The sequence below is a fragment of the Vigna unguiculata genome, chromosome 1 (genome assembly GCF_004118075.2).
Source record: "Vigna unguiculata cultivar IT97K-499-35 chromosome 1, ASM411807v1, whole genome shotgun sequence".
In the NCBI taxonomy this organism is placed as follows: domain Eukaryota; kingdom Viridiplantae; phylum Streptophyta; class Magnoliopsida; order Fabales; family Fabaceae; genus Vigna; species Vigna unguiculata.
In genome coordinates this window covers 30,858,195-30,878,467 of record NC_040279.1, presented here as the reverse complement: position 1 = coordinate 30,878,467, position 20,273 = coordinate 30,858,195, and the positions used below count along the sequence as shown (strand labels likewise).

The following is a 20,273-nucleotide window of genomic DNA, read 5'->3' as shown; positions in this document are numbered from 1 at the left end:
ACTGAAATAATTGTTTACCTGGTCTCTAAACAGAAATTCGAAATATTAAAAAAAAAATAGAAACAAAAAATCTTTATTTTGAAGATCAATACTAGCAAAAACACACCTATATGTATTCGCATTTTCATTACATTAATATATATATATATATATATATATATATATATATATATGCATGATTTTATAAAAATAATATTAAATGAATTATGTTAAAAAGGTGAAAAGTCATTGAGTTATCTTAAAATAATAATAAGAAATTAATCAATTATTTATCTTACTAAATAAATAAATAAAATATTTTTTATTTATTAAAAGATAAAATTGTCAACTAACATATAACGCTAAAAAAGTTATCAAATAATATAAATAATTATACTTAGCATAGCATAAAAGTTAAAACTATAATAACCATATATTAGGCTATTTAAATTTAAAATAAATATTTTTATGCAAATAACATTTTAAAATACCATTTATTTGAGAAGCACATAAAATTTTTGTATTAAGAAAAATGAAAAACTACTTTCTTTTTTAGAAACATGCAAATTAAATAAAAATAAGAACAAAAATATTTACATTATTAAGACACAATTTTAACGAGAATAAACACAAACAAACCAGAGTCACCAATTCAGGATGCAAACACAGCATTAAACTCATTTTTAAAGGCATCGATTTGTCGGAACTGAGAAGAGCTTAGGGAAGGAAAAAAGCAATGCAGTTACACTAGTTTCATTTTGTCACATTAAAATTGGACAAAGCTTCCAAAAGAAATAAAATGAAAAGGCAATACAGTTACATAGCATTAACATCTTAAAGGAGTTTCCTTCTGTGGTAGGATTAACCATATAGAATTTTCATTTAAGAGATACATCACAAGGTCACGACGCTAACCGCCCCTAGCCTCTCTCCTAGTGGCATCGTGCAACAATTCAATGTCCACCCCTTCTGGAGGTAATTGCACGTATCTCACAACCGAACCTCTGATGAAGCAGTTTCTTACTGAAAGCTAACATCAAACACCCACCAACTAGAATACCAAAAGAATCAAAAATCTAATCATCGTTATAGGTCTTCAGATATGCCAAATTAAGGGAGCTAAATAAAATAATTAACCGGAGAAAAAACTTGCCGACATATATTTCTTTTTTCTTTTTAATTCAAGAGGAGCTTTTTGACCAATTCAGTATAAATCTTCCTTGATTCTAAGGTTTCCTCCTATGCAAATCAGTATTCAGCAATCAGTATTCCTAAAAGTGAGTATCTTATTCTATTATGGCAGCATACCTTCGTATTATATCTTGTACCATCAAACTCTCTATACTCATATTTTCTTAATGGCATACCAACATAACTTTAATTCAGTCGAGCATCCACTTTAAAACAGCAAGTACCAAACATACATAAGTTCCAAATCTCAATCCAGCATACTTTCCAATTTCCAACAATCAACTTCAATCTCTCCATATTCATAAATCATGAGAGAAAATTGGAAGTAGGAAAGTTGAGCATTAACAGCCCCAGTCGGATCCTTAATCTTTTTTCCCACTATTGCTAGAAGAATACCAATTAATTGATTGTCCTACTCTTCTAATATGTAGATGAACTTGACATTTAGATTTGATGTGTCAAATCAAAAGCAACTTATCATATGCAAACATAGGCAAACACTTTCAATGAAAGTTCATTTCACAGAAACACATTTACAGGCATACAGAAGAGTGTAAAAAAGAAAGATTAACCATGCAAATGATAACACCCCGATATTGGCCCAAAAGCAGAACCAAGAAACTGGAGGACAATATATATAATCTCATATTCCATGTTCCTATGAAGAAACCAATAAAATTTCCAACATCCTTCAGGTCATATTAGTACTGTCTAAAACACAAATTACAGTCACAGATACAAAACCACGACACCCCGAATCAATTTATAAGACCACTAATCAAAATATCAAGGGCATAACTTTTTCTCTTTATCTTTTTATTTTAAATCCTTGCAGAGTGTAAGCACCACTCCTCCAGTCACCGATAACTACTATTTTAGATAATAATAGATAGAAACAACACTCTTAAGGATTCCTATCTAAACCAAAAAATATAGGCCTGCCTACCATCCACACCAGAACAGATGAAGTTTTCTGAAAAAAGAAAAAAACTACTGGAGGAGGGAGACCTCTGATGGATTTAAGAAGAAACTTGAACCCACTCTCAATCGCATATAAACATAAAACAAATGGAGAATGTACGCTAAATGCTAAATATAAAAGACAGGTTCCCTTTTACTTGTTGCTTACAAATGAAAAGTTTTCAACCACAACTACCAATTCACATATACTGATGTACAATTCAAAATCGTAATCAACAACAACGATTCAAAATTAACCAATAACCAAGGCACATCAATACTCAATTCAAATCCCAGATACAGAAAATCCCATTATTTAACATGGGTCCAATGCTTATTAAACATACCATTAATTGAAACAAACTTTAAATTAAAGAGTACTAAAAAATCTAATTTATTTTTTTAGTACTTGGTTGAACTGGAGTTGTTATGATCGAAATAGAGGAAAGGGGACAGACCAGGTCTGAGTTCAAAGTTCAAAACTCCAATATCTACATCGAGCATAAGAGAATGTTACGACTCAAAAATCAAGATTTTATTCCAAAAGGAAAGAAAGAAACCCTACGAACAGAGGTTATCAGTGGCTACTCGACAACACGGAAATCCATTTAATCGTAATCCCAAATTATATTTTAAACCCAAATAAACCCTACATCAAACGCCTAAAAATTCACAAGTCAAAAACTAATCACCATCAAAGGAAACTCATGATAGAAATAGATGAAGAGTATAAACCCTAGAACGAGAGAGAGAAATGGGATACCATGTGCGGGTACTTGTCTTGATCAACGACGCGAGTGTTTTCGAGCTTGATGTTGAGGTACTGATCAACGGAATGCAATGTCCCTCTGATGGCCAAATCGTTCTTCAGCTCTACGGTTACTTCTCTTCCCACCAAATCCTTGAAGTACGAGAAGAACAACTACACCACAACCCAACTCATCACTGATACAAAAATCAGAATGAAGAAAACAGAAAACAGAAAAGAGAAGAAAGAAATCTGCACCATGTTTGCACGGAGGGGAAGAAAACGGGACCGCGCTGGAGGGAAACCAAAAGCTGCTACTGCGAATTATATAACCTTGTTCTCGCTCTAGTATATATTCAGTAGTAATTAAAACCTCGATTATAAGATTTAATTTTCAAACAAAAATAAAATATTAAATGCATGGGAAATAATATTAAAAATAATTGAAATTTAATAAAATATTAAAATAAAAGCACATAACATAATGCTAAAAAGATGAACATAAGAGAAAACAAAAAAAAATATAGATTTTTTTTTTAATTTTAAAAATAAATATAAACAATTTTTAATTTTATTATAATATTTATTTATTTATTTTATAGATAATTTTTTAATTTAGGATACTTATTTTAGTTTAAAAATGATTAATTTAAAAGAAAAATAAAATGAATGAAATAGTTAAATCTAATAATATAATTATTTAAAAGTTAAAATAATTGCTTTAATTTAAAAAATGAATTTTTATTAAAGGACAAAATTAGAAAAAGTTCACATCCAATACGAAAACAAAACAAGTTTTAATTTTCTCATATGACACATCTAATATGACCATGTTATCATCGCAATTCTACTAAATTACCTACATATTTTAAGTATGTATGTGAAAGTAGAAGGAAATAAAGTTAATTAAAATTAAAATAGAAACTTAACAAACTAACGTAACATAAATGGGTTGTTTTTTAGTACTAAATCATCTATTTGCACTCATTAGCAAATATAAGAGAGTCATACATTTAACAATTTTGAAAGGGATAAAATATCTTATCTCTCTAGTCATAGGATAAAAGTAATAGCAAAAAAATATGCAATAACAATCCTAATCTCATTTCGGAACTAGGAGTTAGGGAATTGATAGACATTTCCAAGAAGGACCATTTCTCCCACTGTGTTTCAGATTGTTTGCTCCGCAAGCATTTATGGGAAATGTTAAGAAAAAAGGACAACAATGATATATATTACATAACTTCATATAATGCATCGATATTGAGGATGTTTCTTTATACCAATTTCTCGCATGGACCAGAAGTTTGGTAGAGGTGGTAAATGATATCTCCCTCTTTTTCTCATATTCTAATAACACCCGAGGAGAAGATAGTTGTTACATAATGAGAACTTCACTTCTGCAATACTTTTAGTTTTCAAATATCCTGGACGATAATGAAGCGCATTATAGTTAATGGGCGAAAAGGAATGATTATATAAATGTGCAAGTTTTTAGGAAGTTTCAGAATCGAAAGATGTTCACATAATGAATAATGAATGGCATGGTCCTGAAGGGACGGTTCTGAAGAGCAAACCCAGAAACAATGTGAAGGCTGTGGCTTAACTAGTTTGTGCATTAGCATAATCGGTAAAAAACAGAGAGATGCTAGATGAAGACTAAAATGTTCAAGAGTACTTACGCTGCTAGATTGAATAAAAGTACAAAAACAAACGGGGAAGTAGCGATCAAATCAACACTTTCCAGACATGTTTTCCAGTAAAAAGAAATCCTTAAGATATTACAGAAGAAACCTACGTCAAACAGAACGGTAACAGCAACAACACAAATTACATTTACATCTCTTACACAAGAATAAGCTAAGAAATTTAAAATTTGCCTCTGATCCTATAAAAGATTATATATATTTTCCCTTCAACTACAAACTCTAGCGATCTTTTAAAACGGAGAGTAGAAGAGGGTTGTACAGAAAGCTGTTCAGTGTTGAAACTAGAGCCTTTGCTTCACCCGCCTCCCATTTATGTCACTGCCATCAAGCAGTGCTTCATTCCTATGCTTGCACATGAAGTCCGAATGCTCAGTAAATCTGGCCACGTACTCCAATAGCTCAGTCAGAACAGATGGGCAACTTTCCTTCAAGTACTCAAATCCGTCAGTTTGCATCACAGCTGAAGAATCAAAACATGAAATACAATGGTTAATGATAAGAACTTCATGGATGAGGGATTAAGAAAGTTATCATCAATTTCATCCGAGATGGCAACAAAATTTTACAATAGAAAACTCTTGCAATAACCATCTAAAATAAACGTGTTTTAAATATGAGTACCAAATATTTCAACCATTCAACCAAAATCGTGGAAGAAGTTTACTGATTGTTCCATGATCTAGGAACCTTTTTGTCTTCTTTTTCAATGAAAAATTACGAGAAAAGGAAGCAGAAAGCAAACTTAAACATTTACAAAGAGAAAAATTATTCATAAAGGTTTTGGTATAAATTAATGGTGACACAAGTCTTCGAGGTCAACTTGGGACAACCAGAAGTTTTAGCATGGATTAATAATATAATAATTAGTTACATAAAAAACATCACTTTAAAGTAAAACCATATAATCCCTTTAAAGCTTAGCAATTTTTTCATGCAAATACAAACTGGAAGACAATGACAATTGACAGCATCACTACTGATATTCAGTGACAACTCTAACTTGCAGACAACTGTCACAGTCCCCCTCTAATACTGTACTTCTTCTGGTAAGTATTCAGATGGAAAAAAACAAACCTCTAAGATTTTCAGAAGTAGCAATAAACTTGAGACAAACAGCTTTCAGCTGGAAACAGTGGTGCTGCTCTGCCAAGGCTAGAGTCGTAGCCACAGTATTAATTGCTACATCTTCACAGAGACTTGCTTCACACGTCAGCCTAAGCCTCTCAAGACCATATCGATCAGCTGCTGCTAGAAGATGCTGAGCCATCAAGGTTGATGCCCACTTTGAGTTCAACCCAGTAAGCTCATGCATATCTGGCAGTGAGTCCCAGTATATAAAATGAAGCAATGCCTGAAAAATAAAGACACGACACAACTGACAAAACATTCTACATGCATATTGCTCACTGCGATTTATCTAGTTCAACAAAGACAGACACAGTCACATTTGAGTTAGACCCAAGCCTTGCATAGTTGCATCCTGTACGGAACCAGAGTCACCCCGTACACCCATAATGCAATTACCAAAAACTAAAAGCTTGAAATTTCTCTGCATGTTTAAATTATTAAAGAAACTATTTATTATATTTTGCCAACACCCGATTAAATTCATTAACCAAGCACTTTGTTTCGACGGAAGATGGAAAGTGAGAAAGTGGAAAAAAGGAAAGAAAGAAAGAGAAAGATGAAAAAAATGAGTAGAAATGCAAGTGACTTGAAAATGGATTAGTGTGTCTTGTTCAGTAAGAGTGATTTTACAACTATCACTATTTTATGGGCATAAGCAGCCTGTACAACTTCTGAAAGGAGAACGTAGACATGGAGTTGCTTAGTTCAGTTTGAGAAAATATTTCCCGCTTCCACTTTAATTTAGGAACGTAAGGGAAAAATGAAAAAGAAAATAATAAAAGGTTGTTTTCACCTTTTCTCTATATAAACTTTTAAAAACAAGAAATAAAATAAAAACAAGATGGCCATTTTTTAAAATTAAAAATGAAAACAGAAAAAAACATTTTCTCAAGCCAAACAACCTCGGAGGATCTACAAGCACATAATGTTTAATTTAAATGAGAAAGGTCCATGTGTTCTCTTTGACCTACCACCAACTGAGTCATCCAACAGCAAATGATACTACCATCTGGGCAGAGATACCACAAAATTTTCAACTTATCTGATAGCCATGCATATGAAGAAGAAAAAAAAATACAAATACAATGAAATGTGCGCATTTTCAAAAGGGGACAAGCACGAAAAGAGATACAGATTGAAACCACATTAAAATGTGTTTTTGCAAACCTATTGGAATACAGTAAAAGACTAATTAACACAGGTACCAGAGCTGAGCGGGTATAAAGAAATACAAATTCCTAATAATGGAACTATAAAAAAACAGTCAAGGAAAAAAATGCACACAATCATTTAGCTCACGCGGTTAGGATGAAGAGCAAAATAGAAATCAAAACCACATTAGGTGACCACATTACAAACAAAAACAAATAAAAAATGGGAAGCACAAAGAGCATTTAACAAACCTTGAAAACTGGAGCCTCCATGTCTTCAACTTTAATACACTGGGTATTCTGATCTTTCATAGGACCAAAAAGCTGTGCTCTAAAAACAGGTGACCGAGCTGCTAATACCAATTTATGAGCAGAAAAAAATTCTCCGTTCACTTCAAAATTCACATCACTTCCTTTACGACTTTCAAGTAGCTGCCCAAATTGATGACCAATGCTAGAAGACGGTATTGCTATCGTATAGATTTTAGGACCTTCCGTACGTGACCTCACAACACCAACACTACAATTCACAGATAGACAATCATCTTTAAGGTAGTCCGAAGTTTCTAGAGCTGTTCTCTTAAAAAATCTTTTGTAACCCCTGAAACACCCAAAACATCAAATAATTAGTTAATACAAAATACAACAAAAAATCAGTAAAAGGACATGAAGCCACGTACAACGTTCAAGGAGAAGAAGGGGGTAAAGATCGTAACTTGAGGAATGTAAAAGTTCTACATGGATCATAAAATGCTTCCTAAAATGTAAAACTATATTTATACATACATGCATATACATTAAAAAAAGTAGCATAGATAAGAAAAATATACAATAACTCAATAAATCATAAATAACTAAACAGAAAATAATAGGTCCAAACATAACAACACTCAACAGACCCAAACACACTAACTAGGTCCAAACTGAACAGAACCAAAATAGGCCAACACATACCAATTAGCTGCCACACAACACTCCAACACCTACATACAACAAACAAAGGATGCTTCCAACCAGTACAACTATGCCAACATCTGGAAATGGTAATAACCAACAATGATGGTGTCAAAGACCAATAGTGAACTGCAGATTGGAAAAGAGCATCTTTGTTCGTCTAAGCGAAGAGGATAGAAGCGGATCAACAATGAAACTCGCAATCCGCGTTGCTAGTGACCTCTGTACGAGTTAGGAAGTGGACCCCAATCGTCCAAAAGAAAACTCAGAGTATCAAGAGGTAGCGAGTTTACTTGTGATATTTTACAACACTGGACATGAACATTTCTCCCATTTTTCTTTCTCCAGATTGATATTTCTCTATCGCTTTTCCACGGCATTTGTGGGTGGAGCAACTCCCAAGGGATGAAAGATCTCACGACTTAAAACACTCATTAAAATCCACTCCATTAGACAAGTAGGACAAACATACGGCACCCTACGAAACTTACCTCAGAAAAGAAAATGATCACACAATTTGGTATCCAACAGCTGCATTGAAGATAAGATCGACAAGTAGTTGACATGAAAATGCAAACCGTAGAACCTTAAACCATTAAATAATTTGGGGGTACTCGTTAAGGAAAACCTAACCCGACCAATTAAAAACATTCAATTACTTTAAAAAACACATGTAAATGTTTTCCTTCTCAATAAATACTTTCCATTTTTGTTTTCTTAACTGCTTCCTCGAAAGCACATGTTAGAATCCGTTATGTAAACCTGTCACCTTCCAACAGTATTATAAGTTAAGAAACATACTATTTTTTTTGTTTGGTAAAAGACCAGGGATATCCTTCTTAGACACGATCTTGCTCGACTCAGTAAGACAAATATGAGCAACAACATTTAAAGACTCAAAAGAGAGACCACTAGTTAAACTGGAACTCAGGTGCTCGGAGACAACTTAACAAATATGTCTTTTAGATAAGAGAGAATTAAAGTGCAGCAGGGACGAAATTGAAAAACAAGATCAATATCAAAACTGATTTCTAAATCTCAACCCACCACATACTACCGCGGTATTTTAACGTGTAAGGCCCGCTTTCGAGTGTCCTCTCGAAATGGCTATGCACCTTGTGCCTCTCCTTGCCACTCTGATCCAAAAGGGTCAACTCGAAAAGTGCCCTAACGTCGGTGCCGTCGCTGGCCAGAGCGATGAAGAGCGACACGTAGGTCGCATTGTCCTCCACGCTCTTCCCATCGGGGTAGAAATAAATCGCCCAATCGTACCCTCCAACGGAAAACACGTCGGAGGCCATGTACTTGCCAATCCCGATCCCCTTCGAGAGCGAGTAGCCCGTGATCTTGAACTGGTGCGAGCCCCTGACCGTCTCCGTCACCGACGTGGAAGACGTGGTGGCGGGCGCCGCCGAAGAGGGGGACGCCGATGAAGAATTCGCCGACGGCTTCGCGGTTTCTCGGAGAATCTTACCCATGCGCGAGCCACCGTAGCGGAATCGGCGATCCTAAGATTGTGGCGTTGGAAGGTGCGAATTGGGGGAATTGGGGCAGTGAGGTCGATGCGAGGAATTGGGATGGGGATTTGAGTATCGGATTTGGATAAGTGAGGTTTGATGAGAGAATATAGGTTCCGTTAGGGAGAGGTGTCAGATTGTGGAAGACGATGAATTTCTAGGGTTTCGATTCAGAGAGAGAAGAAGACGATAGAAGCAAAGGAAAAGAAAAGATTGCGAAACGAAATGACAGATAAAGGCTTGCACAATAGAATGGCTATGGCTTTAAATAATTATAATTTTTGGGAGAACGAAAATGGGAATATTGATTATTTGATGAGACCCGCAACTACCTGTCTCGATCCGCTCGCGTTCCATCCCAAACACGTGTGCATAATACTGTAACAAAAAACTTACCACACAAACACTCACCCAGTAACTGCTCACTCACTTTGGTTTCAACCACTTGGTTTTAGTAACATGTAACTTGATTTTTATGTTTACATATTTTAATTTGTTTTATTTTACATGCAAATTTACATACAAAAATTAATCAAAAACATAAATACAAAAATTAGAAAACTAATTAAATCTATTTTTTTTATTCAAGTTGGTCTAGCGTTAGAAACAATCATTTTATTTTCAAGATATTATTTGTTTCAGAGCGTCAAACTCTATCACAATTTTGTTTTTAAAAAACATTTTGAAAAGAGAAAAGGAAAAATATTTAAATTTCATTTTACTTTAACTCTTAAATGATATGAGATTTGTTGAATCTAACATAACACTTTCATATATGGTCATTTTTTTATGTTTGTTTGTGATTTAAAAAATGTGGTGAATTTTGTGTTTGGTTAAGTTTTGAAATATAAAGACTAACGAAAATATTGAATTATGCTAGATAAATTACTTCCAAACGTTCATATGTATAAGATGGTGTGGCAACAAGATAAAAAGTTATTTTTAAAGGTATTAATATAGGAGAAATATATGAATGAATAATTTATTCACCAATGAAGGATTTCTTATAAAGTTTGAATATAGAAATAAATTGTTTTTTGAAAACTAAAACCGTATGTCCTTTTTTTAGTTATCTTAGTCTTGGAAAAAGGTATTTTATAGTAAACTGTTATGATCATTTTTATTTATTTTTTACGGAATTTTTTTTTCTTTGAAAACTTTGTGAATGAATTAGATTGATGGATGTAATTTGTGGTGATTTCACACTCAACTTTGATATAAATGTTGATATAGTGAATGAAAACCAAATGTTATTTGACCATTGTTATTGAAATTTGGATTTTTCAATAGTCAAAGGATATATATATATATATATATATATATATATATATATATATATATATATATATATATATGAATTGGTTTAGTTTGAAAATATTATATTAAGATGAAAGTAATTATTTAATTGATTACAGGAACTATAAAATATTTGATAAAAAGGTACACACTGTTACTTTTAATATATTTACGTGTTTTTGTGTTTGAAATTAATTTGAATTAGGAATGACGATTGTTATTTAACCTTTATTCTTCACAAATATATCTGAAAAAGTAAATAATCATTTAGTAAAAATGTACATTAATCAATTTTACTTGTTAACATCATGATTTGTAAGCTATAACCTTAATTATTCTTCTTATAGTTATGAGATTTTTCGTTTTATGGAATTGTCTAATATTTTAGCAATGTCTCATTATTCACTAAATTAAATTTAAACAAAAGAATTTGATAATATTTTTCGTACAAAAGTACAAAATATTGTATCTAAAACACAATTAAGGGGTTTAGAGAAAACATTTACTCAATGGACTTTGAGAACCTTCTATGTAAGAAAATGTTTTTATAGAAAAAAAAATAATAATATAACATCTTAATTGAGATAGATTTTCTCTCGTTTCAAAAGTTCAAAGATAAATCAGTTTATGAAAAGAAGGGTAAATTCATTATATCTTTTAGGAAAATAAAATTTAGTAAATAGAAAAACATCATGTGCATCTCATGACTATTTTTGTTGGGATATTTATTTTTTTTCTGAATAAGTTTTTTAAAGGAATCATCCTATATAATTCAATGCAATTTCCTTGCCACAATCACAAAATAAAAAGTCAATAAGACAGGATCTAAACAATACTATTTAAAATGTGATCAAGTTGTTACATATTTTCCTTGGAAAGAGTCAAACGCTAATAATAAAATAATTACATTAATTCATACTACTAATCAATCAAAACTCTCTTAATGATCGTCACTTGTTTTTATTTAAGGAAAAAAATATTTAGCTAAATACATTTACTTAAAGAACAATGAGAGAAAATTATATTACTAGTGTTTAGCAAGTTGATAATATTTTTTTGCTGATTAATAAATATATTAATATTTTTTTATTCAAACAAAAAGATACGACAATGCTTGCTAGGTGAAAATAAAGGTAAGAAATAAGTGGAAAAATATTAAAGAGTTTAAAGGAGAAGAAATATTACAAAACATGATTAAGTGCTCACTTTGATATGAAGAACCAGTGCTTAAATGTTATTATTTTCTATTTGAAAATATTACAAAAGATTTAATGTGCATTAATTATTACTCTCAATACGGTACAAGTATTTGTAAAGACCAACTTTTCTAAAATGATCAATATTTTGAAATGATTTAAACATGGTTGTAATGCAAAATATACATATTTATGTCATGCATCATTAAATGCAAAATTTAGGAAAGTATTTTAATAATGTAGATCAAGACCATTACAAAGTCATGACAATGATCATACAGCATTCGTAGGGAACACATAAATATGAGTGAACATAATAGAAAATTTTCAAATTTTATTCATTCTTTAGCTTAATTTAATGCTGTAAGTTGCTTTAAAAATCAAACTCTTCTATTTTTGTTTTACTATTTTTATGATAGAAGATTTTTCTTTTAGAAAAATATCAAATAGACTCTTACTTTTAATTTTGCAAAGGAAACAAATAAAATAATTATGTGTTGTATTTTATTGAAGAGGAGAACACAGATAAATATATACAAGAAAGTGTTTATAATTAATATATACAACCCCTATATTTGTATAAGGGTTAAATATGTTTTTGGTCCCTCAAGTTTCAGCGAAATTTGAAATTAGTTCCTCATCAAAACTTTTGACCAATTTAGTCCTTCATCTTTCAAAATGCGTGAATTTAGTCCTTTTAACCAATTTTTGTTAAGTTTATCTGACGTTTCAAGCGCATTTCATGATAGTATTTAAGTTAACATTGAAGCAAAAATGTGTCAAACAGTATAAATAATTTAAATACTATCATGAAATGTGCTTGAAATGTCAGATAAACTTAACAAAATTTGGTTAAAAGGACTAAATTCACGCATTTTGGAAGATGAAGGACTAAATTGATCAAAAATTTTGATGAGGGACTAAACCCAAATTTCGCTCAAACTTGAGGGACCAAAAACATATTTAACCCTTTTTATAATAATACAAAATTTTTCTTGTAATTAAGCTATCTTAATAATTAAAATATTTTTTCATGATTTATTTTCTAACATTTTCTGTCAAGTTGGAGAATGAATATCAAGAACTTTCAACTTGTGCTTCATGGTAGAGAAAACTTCTTTTCTCAATAGTTTAGTGAACACATAAGCAAGTTAAGGTACATATTTTGTTTCAACTGAAACATTTGAAACAAAATCATGAATGAAGTGACAATTTGTCTCTATGTGTCTAGTTCTTTCATGAAATAATGGGTTAGTTGTAATGTGTAAGACAACTTTATCGACACAATACAACAATGCCGGTTTAGGATGCAATATCCGTTGTTCGCCAAGAGATGAGGGAGGATTCCAATCTGAATCACAGAAAACGCACAAAGATAAATAGTTTTGTGAAGAAAAAATAGACCTTGACCTGGATTATTCTTCAAATATCGTAGCTCGCGCATTGCAGGTTTCATACGAGGCTTGCATGTACCATGCATGACTCTGCTTAGTATGTGTAGGTGATATCAGGACGAGTAATTGTCAAATAAATTAAGCGACAAATAACTTGCCTATATACTGACGGGTCCTTTAATAATTCCCCTTCATCGAAAAGCTTTGTATTTTGTTCCATGGAAAAATCCACGGGCTTAACTCCAATATACCCATCATCTTTGATAATTTCCAAAGTGTATTTCCTTTGTGATATGAAAGTACCTTTTTTAAAACGAGAGACCTCAATACCTAGGCAAAACTTAAGAGCACTCAACTCTTTAATCCGAAAATGATTGTGTAGGAATTATTTAAGACTAGATATTGCAATAGGGTCATTACCAGTTATGAGAATATCATCGACATAAATCAACAAAGTTGTAAATGACTTGTCTTTGAACAACCTGAATATTTGTAGAGAATTTGGAAAACTATTTACGAGAAACTTGTTTTAATCCATATAATAAGGACTTGTTGAGGCGACACACAAGATTCTCTCCCGAACATTGAAAACCTGGAAGAAGGGACACAGATTTTTTCAGAAAGATCACCATGAAAAAAAGCGTTATGGACATCAAACTGATGAAGAGACCAATATTGAGCAGCAGCCAAAGCTAATAAAAAGCATCCCATTTTAGCCGTAAGTAAAAGAAGTGTCATGATAATCAATACCTTCTAGTTGTATATATACCATATAAAGAAAACAAATAAAAGAAATTTTGTATTATATTTTATTTATAATTAATATATACGATATGTACTTTTATAATAATATAAAATTATTTATATAATAAAATAATTTTAATAATTAAAATATTTTATCATGATTTAATTTTTAACAAATTTCAATATAAAAAAATTACGTCGCTTTAGGACTATTTATGAACTGAAAAACTTAAATGTTAGCCTTCATTCGTAGTACACTATAAAAATTAAAAAATGTCATTGTCATACACGAAGGGCTTTTTTCAATCGAAACATTTTGATATTGAATTCATTATTAATGTATTAAAATATTTTACACTATTAATTAAAAAGTAAAAATATTTTACACACAACTTTACAAGTAACATTATAAAAAAAAAAAAAATCTGACTTTTGAATCGGTCATAATTAGATTCAAAATGCTAAAACAGCTATTGTTAGCACATTATAATTAAGCTATATACTATTTTCTTATACTCTTAAACTCTAATGTATTTATTATAACTTTTAACCACAGATTCTGTCAAAAGCTTATGTATTTATTAAATTATGTTTTGACAATGATATTGATATCTTCTTAGCCAAATATGTCGCGTCCACTTCAACACATAAAATGTGAGTATTTTATTTTATAAAATAAAGTATTTATTTAATATATTTTCCTGGTCCCAACACATGCTATGCATTAATAAAGTAATAAACTTAGTATTAATGTACTTATACAGTATGAAGCCGACCACAAACTAATTTCTTTCTGTCTTTAATGGAAATTCGAACGTTGACTATCAAGCCGGTGAGTACCATTAGTTTTTCCATTTTGGAAGTTTCTGGATCCAGCAATTTTTTTTTTGTTGAGCTGATGGATCGCAATAAAAACCTAATTATTTTTTGAGGTTTGTGGAAAATACTCAGGATTTGAGGTGCGGGAAGAGATAAGAGCATGAGTGCATGAGTGAGGGCACGAAAGGAGGGAGATTTTGGCTACAGAAAATCGTTTATTAAGCCGGGCTTCTTTCAAAAATGGTGCAGAGTCTCTGTTTGATGGCATCTCATGGTTACCCAACTGGCCTTGTCTTACACCCACAACTGGGTTTGCCGGGCACCAACATGAAGGTAACATTAACAAGTTGTGGTTTTTATGTTTTTTCGCAGTGTTAATGAATGGAATGGTGTTTTACTGTAAAATGGGTATGTTGATTAAAGTTTTCAGTGAGGGATTGTGCGTATGTGACATTGGCAATGGGGATTAGTTTTTCATTTTAGGTAATTTATAAAGGGTATAGATTATTCTGCAATTTATATATACCTTATGATGAAAGGAATAGAATAAGAGATCATCCTACCTTTTAATCATTCGTATTCGTAACTCATTAGGGCTATCTGTGGAGGAGGGAGGGTTCATTTTTCATTTCTAAATTTAAGTATAAGCTATTTTAGTAAATGAATTATGATGATTTGAAGGTTACACGATAATCTCGCATTTCATCTGTCTGATTTTGTAGATTTCTTAACTGTGAATTGTTCCCATATGATAACAAAGTTTCCCCACAACCAAAACTGATATTATTTTGACAGTGTTGTGCATGCTTAATTTAGTTTCTTATATTTTTTAGTTTGTTTTTCAAGACAGGGCTACCAAATATCCTTTCCTTCTCCAGTACCTGCAAAAAACCAGACCAGACAGACCCCCGCGAAGCAACCCACCGTCGACGAGAACGCAACTTCAAGAAAGGGTTCAGTCTAAGAAGGGTTTGAAATCCACGCGAGAGACGAAAGGTTAAAGAAATTGGGGATTTAGGGTTCTTCGAAACCCTTGAGAATCAGATTTGGGGATTATCTTGATTAGGGCTGCCAACGTTTGGTGACTTCAAATTCGAAATAGACAACCTAAAAAATACGTTGTTTTTTGGTTGATTCTAAACAAAGCATTCATTCATCTACGATCTACGATCACAGAACTAATGCAGTCTCTCAAGTCACACCATGCTGTTTCATCTTCTCTTTTCAATCAATTCTCTTATCAGTCTATGACATTCTTCCTCTCTTTCTCAACCAAAAGTCGTTGCCTACACTTCAACGAAACCACTTCAATAATTGATTACCTGAATTCCGACTTGCAGTTCTCCAGAACCCAATCCCTTTATGTCTCCAAACGTGTTTCAGGGTGCAGATTCCCTCAAAACCCCTTATCAGTGCTCACTTTCTTCAAACAAATAGGCTTTTCCCAAAGCCAGATTCTCTCCCTGATTCGTCAAAGACCCCAGATACTGTTTACAAACATTGAGAAAATCTTGAGACCCAAAATTCAGCTCTTTCAGATGTCTGGATTCCAGGGTTACGAGTTATGCAGCTTCATTTCAAAGAATCCCTCAATTTTGACTCATAGCTTGAAGAAAACATTGGTCCCCTCAGTTGAAGCTATTAGGAAAATTGTCTACGACCAGAAAGATTTTATTCTTGTTTTGCACAGATGTGGCTGGATACTCCCAAAGTACAAAAGAATTATGGAGAATGTCGTCTTCTTGGAGAGTTGTGGCATTCTTGGGACTCATCTTTCATTGCTACTCAAACTTCATCCAAGGCTTTTCGTTGCACAGCGGTCTACTATTGAAAACAATGTTTCTCGAGCTGTAGACTTGGGTTTCCGTGAAAATTCAAGAATGCTTGTCCATGCAATTCATACATTAAGTTGTTTGAGCGATAAAACATTTGAGAGAAAGTTGAAACTAATTAATTGTTTTGGTTTTTCGAAGTATGAGGGCCTGCAAATGTTCAAGAGAACCCCGACTTTGTTTAGAACATCAGAGAAGAAGTTGAAAGTTGGAATGAAATTCTTCTTGCATACAGTTATGCTGCCCAAGTCAGTCCTTATTCACCAGCCTAAGATTTTAATGTACAGCATGGAGGATCGCGTGCTTCCTCGATATAAAGTCTTCCAACTGTTGAAATCAAAAAATCTCTGCAAGAAAGTCCCCAGTTATATTCATGTGTTGTGCTTGTCTGAGGAGATGTTCTTGGACAAGTATATATCACAGTTCAGAGAAAATGCAGAGGAGTTATTAGTAGCATACAAGGGTCATTATCTGGAGGCATAACCATACCTTCAATTCTGTTTTTTCACTCTTCCACAGGGTTCTAATACTGAAATTATTTAGATAGTGTTATGCATAACCATGGAATGTCTCATTGTAGTAATGAAGATGGCTTGTTTATTGTATCTGTTTATTGATTATGCATCTTTCTTTCCCATGGTAATTTGGTGGTCATAAGAACCTTGGAAGATCCACACGAAAATAAGCAATCCACTTTGACTGCTCCTTTAAAGAGGTATGCAGAGTATACTTTTCTTGATCTTGTTGACCTGTTCCCCAGCTGGGATATGCTCCAACGTTGAATTGTAAAATTAGCCTGTATTCATCTTCCAGCACCCTTGTTTAGCTTTTAAATCGCTGAGCATTAATTAGACTGTTTCTATGTTGTGAATTATGTAAGTTAATTTGATTAGTCAAATTTGTATGTGCCTAAGTAGGATTGATATCGAGTTTCCTTTTACTCCCTTCCACCTTCTACTATTAAGAGAGAAAAAATCAAGAAGAACGTGGTTGCAGTAGTAAATCTTAGGTGGTACTTGAAACCATTGAGACATTATTATCCTGCTCTGTTGTCAACATTTAAGACTGCTTTTTGTAATGGCTCTAAACATATGCATCACTGCTCTCTCTATTTATTTTTCAACTTCTAAGAACATCAGAACAATCCATCTGATCATTTTTTTTTAAAATTGCCTGATGAGAAAAGGTTATCATCTTCTATAGTTTCTTTTAATATTGACTTTATACATGGTTGTGGATAAATTTGATCATGTTCAATTGTTGGGCTGCATACTAAATAATACAATACCTCTATTGTAGTTTCTTGCTGAAGAAGTATTTAACATTAATGCTTCTCTCTTGTCTGCAGCCCTGAGAAAGTGAAAGTGAAGCCATCTCCAATAAAGAAGAAGAAAGTAGGCAGGGACATGGATCAGTACAAAAACTATTCATATGCATGTGAGACCCTTCTGTCCCTGATGGTGGACAAGAAGCAGCGTGGCAGGACAGCAATTCTCTCCCTGAAGAAATCTAGCTCTGAGCTTTTTGATCTTCTGACACAGTTTGCTGCCGGTATTGCTGGAACTGGCCTTGCTTTTCTGCTATCTGTAATGGGTAACATAGCTTGTGGAAGGGCTACCTTCTGTGCTTCTAACTTTTTCAACACTGGGTTTGGATTGGGGTTGGTTTGTCTTTCTGGGGCAGTAAATAAGCTCAGGGTCACAATTTTGAGCATCAGCAAGAACACTGGAAAGTTGGGTTTGAAAGAAGAGAAAATGATGCAGAAGCTGGATGAGAGCATTAGAGATATTTACTATACTGCTGCAGCATTGCTAGCAGTGGTGATGCTGAGATTTGCTTGAGTGGCATCTCCCAAGACTAGTTTGATGAAGTGAATAAATGGCTAATTGGATGTCTACAGTGATGGCATTGGTGAAGCAAACCAGACTGTTAAAGAACAAATGTTGCAGTTACTTTTACAATGAGATCTTCAAGGTACAATGCTGATTAACAATATGTTGTTATTTTCCTACTTGCAATTAACCCAAGAAGTATTCCTTAGTATTTTGCAGCTTGTAATATAGAATTTTGCAATGGAATTAAATAAAATGACTCCTCTATTTTCACCGTTAAAATTAGCATGATGTTGAACTGAATACTTTGGTTAAAAATAAAATTTAATAATTGTTCTTATTTTATTTATCATGTGAATAGAAAAGGAGCAGATAAAAGTTAAAAAGAAAAATAGAACGGAAAGAATTTGTTCTCTGGGGGCATAATATTCAGTTTGTTGTCACCATCCAACACATTTTACAAGTTTTAGCATGCAAAGGATTAAGGGTGGCCATGCATCGAATTTTTAACGATCCAATCCACATCCATTTTAAATTCAAATAATTAGATTAGATTTTCAACTCAAATTCATTTTTTTAACAAAAACTAGTTTGGATTTTTTTTTTAAATCCAGATCCAAATTTTTGGATCAAGATTTAAATCCATTCCAAATATTTGGATCAAAATCTAGAGTCTATTTTTCATAAATGAAATTTAAATTGAATTTTCTAAAACTTGTGTCCTTAAGACTAACACGACTCAGCCTGTCCAGTTCGTCGAGCTCGCTCGGTACATCAGGGTCTTAGGCCTGTTCAGTCCGTACAGTTCGTTGGGTAAGATTCGTCCGAATTGTCGGGCCGACCTGATCTAACCGGGTCTTTGAACCCTCTTGGCCTATTTGGACATCGGACATGCTCGGTTCGTACGGATTGTGTGGTATGGTCCATCTGAGTCGCCGGGTCAATTCAGCCTGTTCGGGTCGTGCATGGATATAAGGTTGAAGAGCTTTAAGGGGACAAAAAAACTTACTAAATCTCTCTTTAATTACCATAATTTGTTCATTTTTACAAATAGTTTCAATAGTTATTTTATTTACTTTACAAAGTAACTTTTTTTTTAAATAGATATATATTAGGAAAACAGTTGAATTATGTTTACATCTTTGCGTATAGTCAAACTATCCAAAGAGTTTTTTATCCGCAAAAGTTTTTTATAAAACAAATATAAATTTTCTAATTGCATTTTTGTGAATAAAATTAGTGACATTTTTTTTTTCATTTTCAATTAAAAACTCGTGAAATACATCAAGACACTCCTATAAGTAGAAATAGCTTTAGTTTAGCTATGCTTTGTCTAAAATTTTAAATAGACCAACAGATTTTTCTATAACGAGGATCACAAGTTTTCGCGTTAATAGATCTTTTCACAGAAAAGACTAAAATTTGATTTAAACAAGACCCCCACTGAGCATATCAGGCTTGAAAGGATTAAAACCATATATATATATATATATATATATATATATATATATATATATATATATATATTACGTTTTAACACATTAAAAAAGTAAAAAAATAGAAGTTTACTGTCTGACCCTAAAGAAAAAGCATTTTAAAAAGCTTATTATAAAGTATGAGTATTTGATCAACTTTAAAAGAGAAAGGAGAATACGCCAAGCGAAGGTGGTTCTAAATAGAATAATTTGACCTTAATCATTAAAAATTAATTTGTTATATATGAGTACCATTGTTTAAACTGGTGGTGTTTATTATTCAATTATTACGTTTCAGCCACTCGGTTACTTTTACAACAAAAGCAAATAGAAGATTAATAGTATGAT

The 20,273-nt window shown here is 32.5% G+C and overlaps 3 protein-coding genes across 8 annotated transcripts; 1 reads left to right on the top strand and 2 right to left on the bottom strand.

Moving 5' to 3' along the window:
* Positions 1–675: 675 nt before the first annotated feature.
* On the bottom strand, positions 676–3,233 carry LOC114174434 (sm-like protein LSM2). Its single transcript, XM_028059279.1, has 3 exons — positions 3,137–3,233; positions 2,894–3,052; positions 676–1,009 (listed from the first exon to the last, which is right to left on the bottom strand). The coding sequence occupies exons 1-3, from the start codon at positions 3,137–3,139 to the stop codon at positions 890–892; spliced, it is 282 nt and encodes a 93-aa protein (XP_027915080.1). The 5' UTR covers positions 3,140–3,233; the 3' UTR covers positions 676–889.
* A 1,310-nt stretch (positions 3,234–4,543) lies between these two features.
* On the bottom strand, positions 4,544–9,585 carry LOC114174351 (BTB/POZ and MATH domain-containing protein 2-like). The gene is made up of 4 exons (XM_028059192.1): positions 8,868–9,585; positions 7,119–7,467; positions 5,662–5,938; positions 4,544–5,047 (listed from the first exon to the last, which is right to left on the bottom strand). Exons 1-4 carry the CDS (start codon positions 9,296–9,298, stop codon positions 4,869–4,871), a joined length of 1,236 nt encoding a protein of 411 aa, XP_027914993.1. The 5' UTR covers positions 9,299–9,585; the 3' UTR covers positions 4,544–4,868.
* A 5,006-nt stretch (positions 9,586–14,591) lies between these two features.
* On the top strand, positions 14,592–18,545 carry LOC114174402 (transcription termination factor MTERF5, chloroplastic-like). Of its 6 annotated transcripts, none has more exons than XM_028059261.1 (3): positions 14,592–14,799; positions 14,919–15,119; positions 17,967–18,545. In XM_028059261.1, the coding sequence occupies exon 3, from the start codon at positions 18,025–18,027 to the stop codon at positions 18,457–18,459; it is 435 nt and encodes a 144-aa protein (XP_027915062.1). In that variant the 5' UTR covers positions 14,592–14,799; positions 14,919–15,119; positions 17,967–18,024; the 3' UTR covers positions 18,460–18,545. The 6 variants fall into 6 exon arrangements, with proteins under 6 accessions (XP_027915062.1, XP_027915059.1, XP_027915049.1 ...); XM_028059258.1 differs by adding an exon at positions 15,637–17,333 and having other exon boundaries at positions 14,592–15,119; XM_028059248.1 differs by lacking the exon at positions 17,967–18,545 and adding an exon at positions 15,637–17,908.
* Positions 18,546–20,273: the final 1,728 nt, after the last annotated feature.